This window comes from Cucurbita moschata, unplaced genomic scaffold (assembly GCF_002738365.1).
Source record: "Cucurbita moschata cultivar Rifu unplaced genomic scaffold, Cmos_1.0 Cmo_Scf00021, whole genome shotgun sequence".
Taxonomy (NCBI): Eukaryota; Viridiplantae; Streptophyta; class Magnoliopsida; order Cucurbitales; family Cucurbitaceae; genus Cucurbita; species Cucurbita moschata.
In genome coordinates, this window is record NW_019268537.1 from 4,343,502 (window position 1) to 4,344,255 (window position 754).

Below are 754 nucleotides of genomic sequence, written 5' to 3' on the forward strand. Positions count from 1 at the left end.
CCACCACCACCACCAACAACAACAACTCCTACATTTGCCGCTAATCCATGGCGGCGCCGCCCGAATCAACACAGCAGCAGCAGCAGCAGCAACCTCCTCCTCCACAGTAATAGTCCGAGAGTACCGCAAAGGAAACTGGACACTCCAAGAGACAATGATTCTAATAACCGCCAAAAAGCTAGACGACGAGCGGCGGAACAAGGTAACCTTAGCTCCTCCGACGGATCCAACAGCCAGAAAGGGCGGTGAGCTACGGTGGAAATGGGTGGAAAACTACTGCTGGAGCCACGGATGTCACCGCAGCCAAAATCAGTGCAACGACAAGTGGGATAACCTCCTCCGCGACTACAAAAAAGTCCGCGAGTACGAATCCCGCGCGTGTGACCAACAATCCCAAATTCCCTCTTACTGGAAAATGGAGAAACACGAGCGTAAGGACAACAATCTTCCTTCCAATATGGCGTTTGAAGTTTATCAAGCCTTAAACGACGTCGTCCAGAGAAAGTTCTCTCAAAGACCTGTTATTTCCAATACTACCCCTACTACTACTACTACCACTGCTACTACTACTACTCCCCTTGTTGCTCTTCCACCAGCTCCGCCTCCTTCCTCCGCCGTCCCCGCCCTTCCCCCACCACCACCCACGACGGCGACCAATTCCTCCCCGGCGGTTTCAGGTGAGTCTGTTTTGTTTTTGTTCTTTTGTGCGTGATACTATTAAAATCGTCCCCCCCCCCCCCCCCCCCCCCCCCCC

General features: G+C 53.3%; 1 protein-coding gene across 2 annotated transcripts in view; it reads left to right on the forward strand.

Annotated features, from left to right (window-relative positions):
• The window catches only part of LOC111458675 (trihelix transcription factor ASR3-like), a 4,231-nt gene that overhangs the window by 150 nt on the left and 3,327 nt on the right, over positions 1 to 754 (forward strand). The window contains exons 1-2 of one of the 2 annotated variants that reach the window (XM_023101452.1): positions 1 to 539; positions 570 to 677. The exon at positions 1 to 539 is cut by the window's left edge and continues 150 nt beyond it. In XM_023101452.1, the coding sequence (XP_022957220.1) occupies positions 1 to 539; positions 570 to 677 (647 nt within the window). Of the gene's footprint in view, positions 678 to 754 lie in introns of both variants that reach the window. The other variant, XM_023101451.1, reaches the window with a different exon arrangement.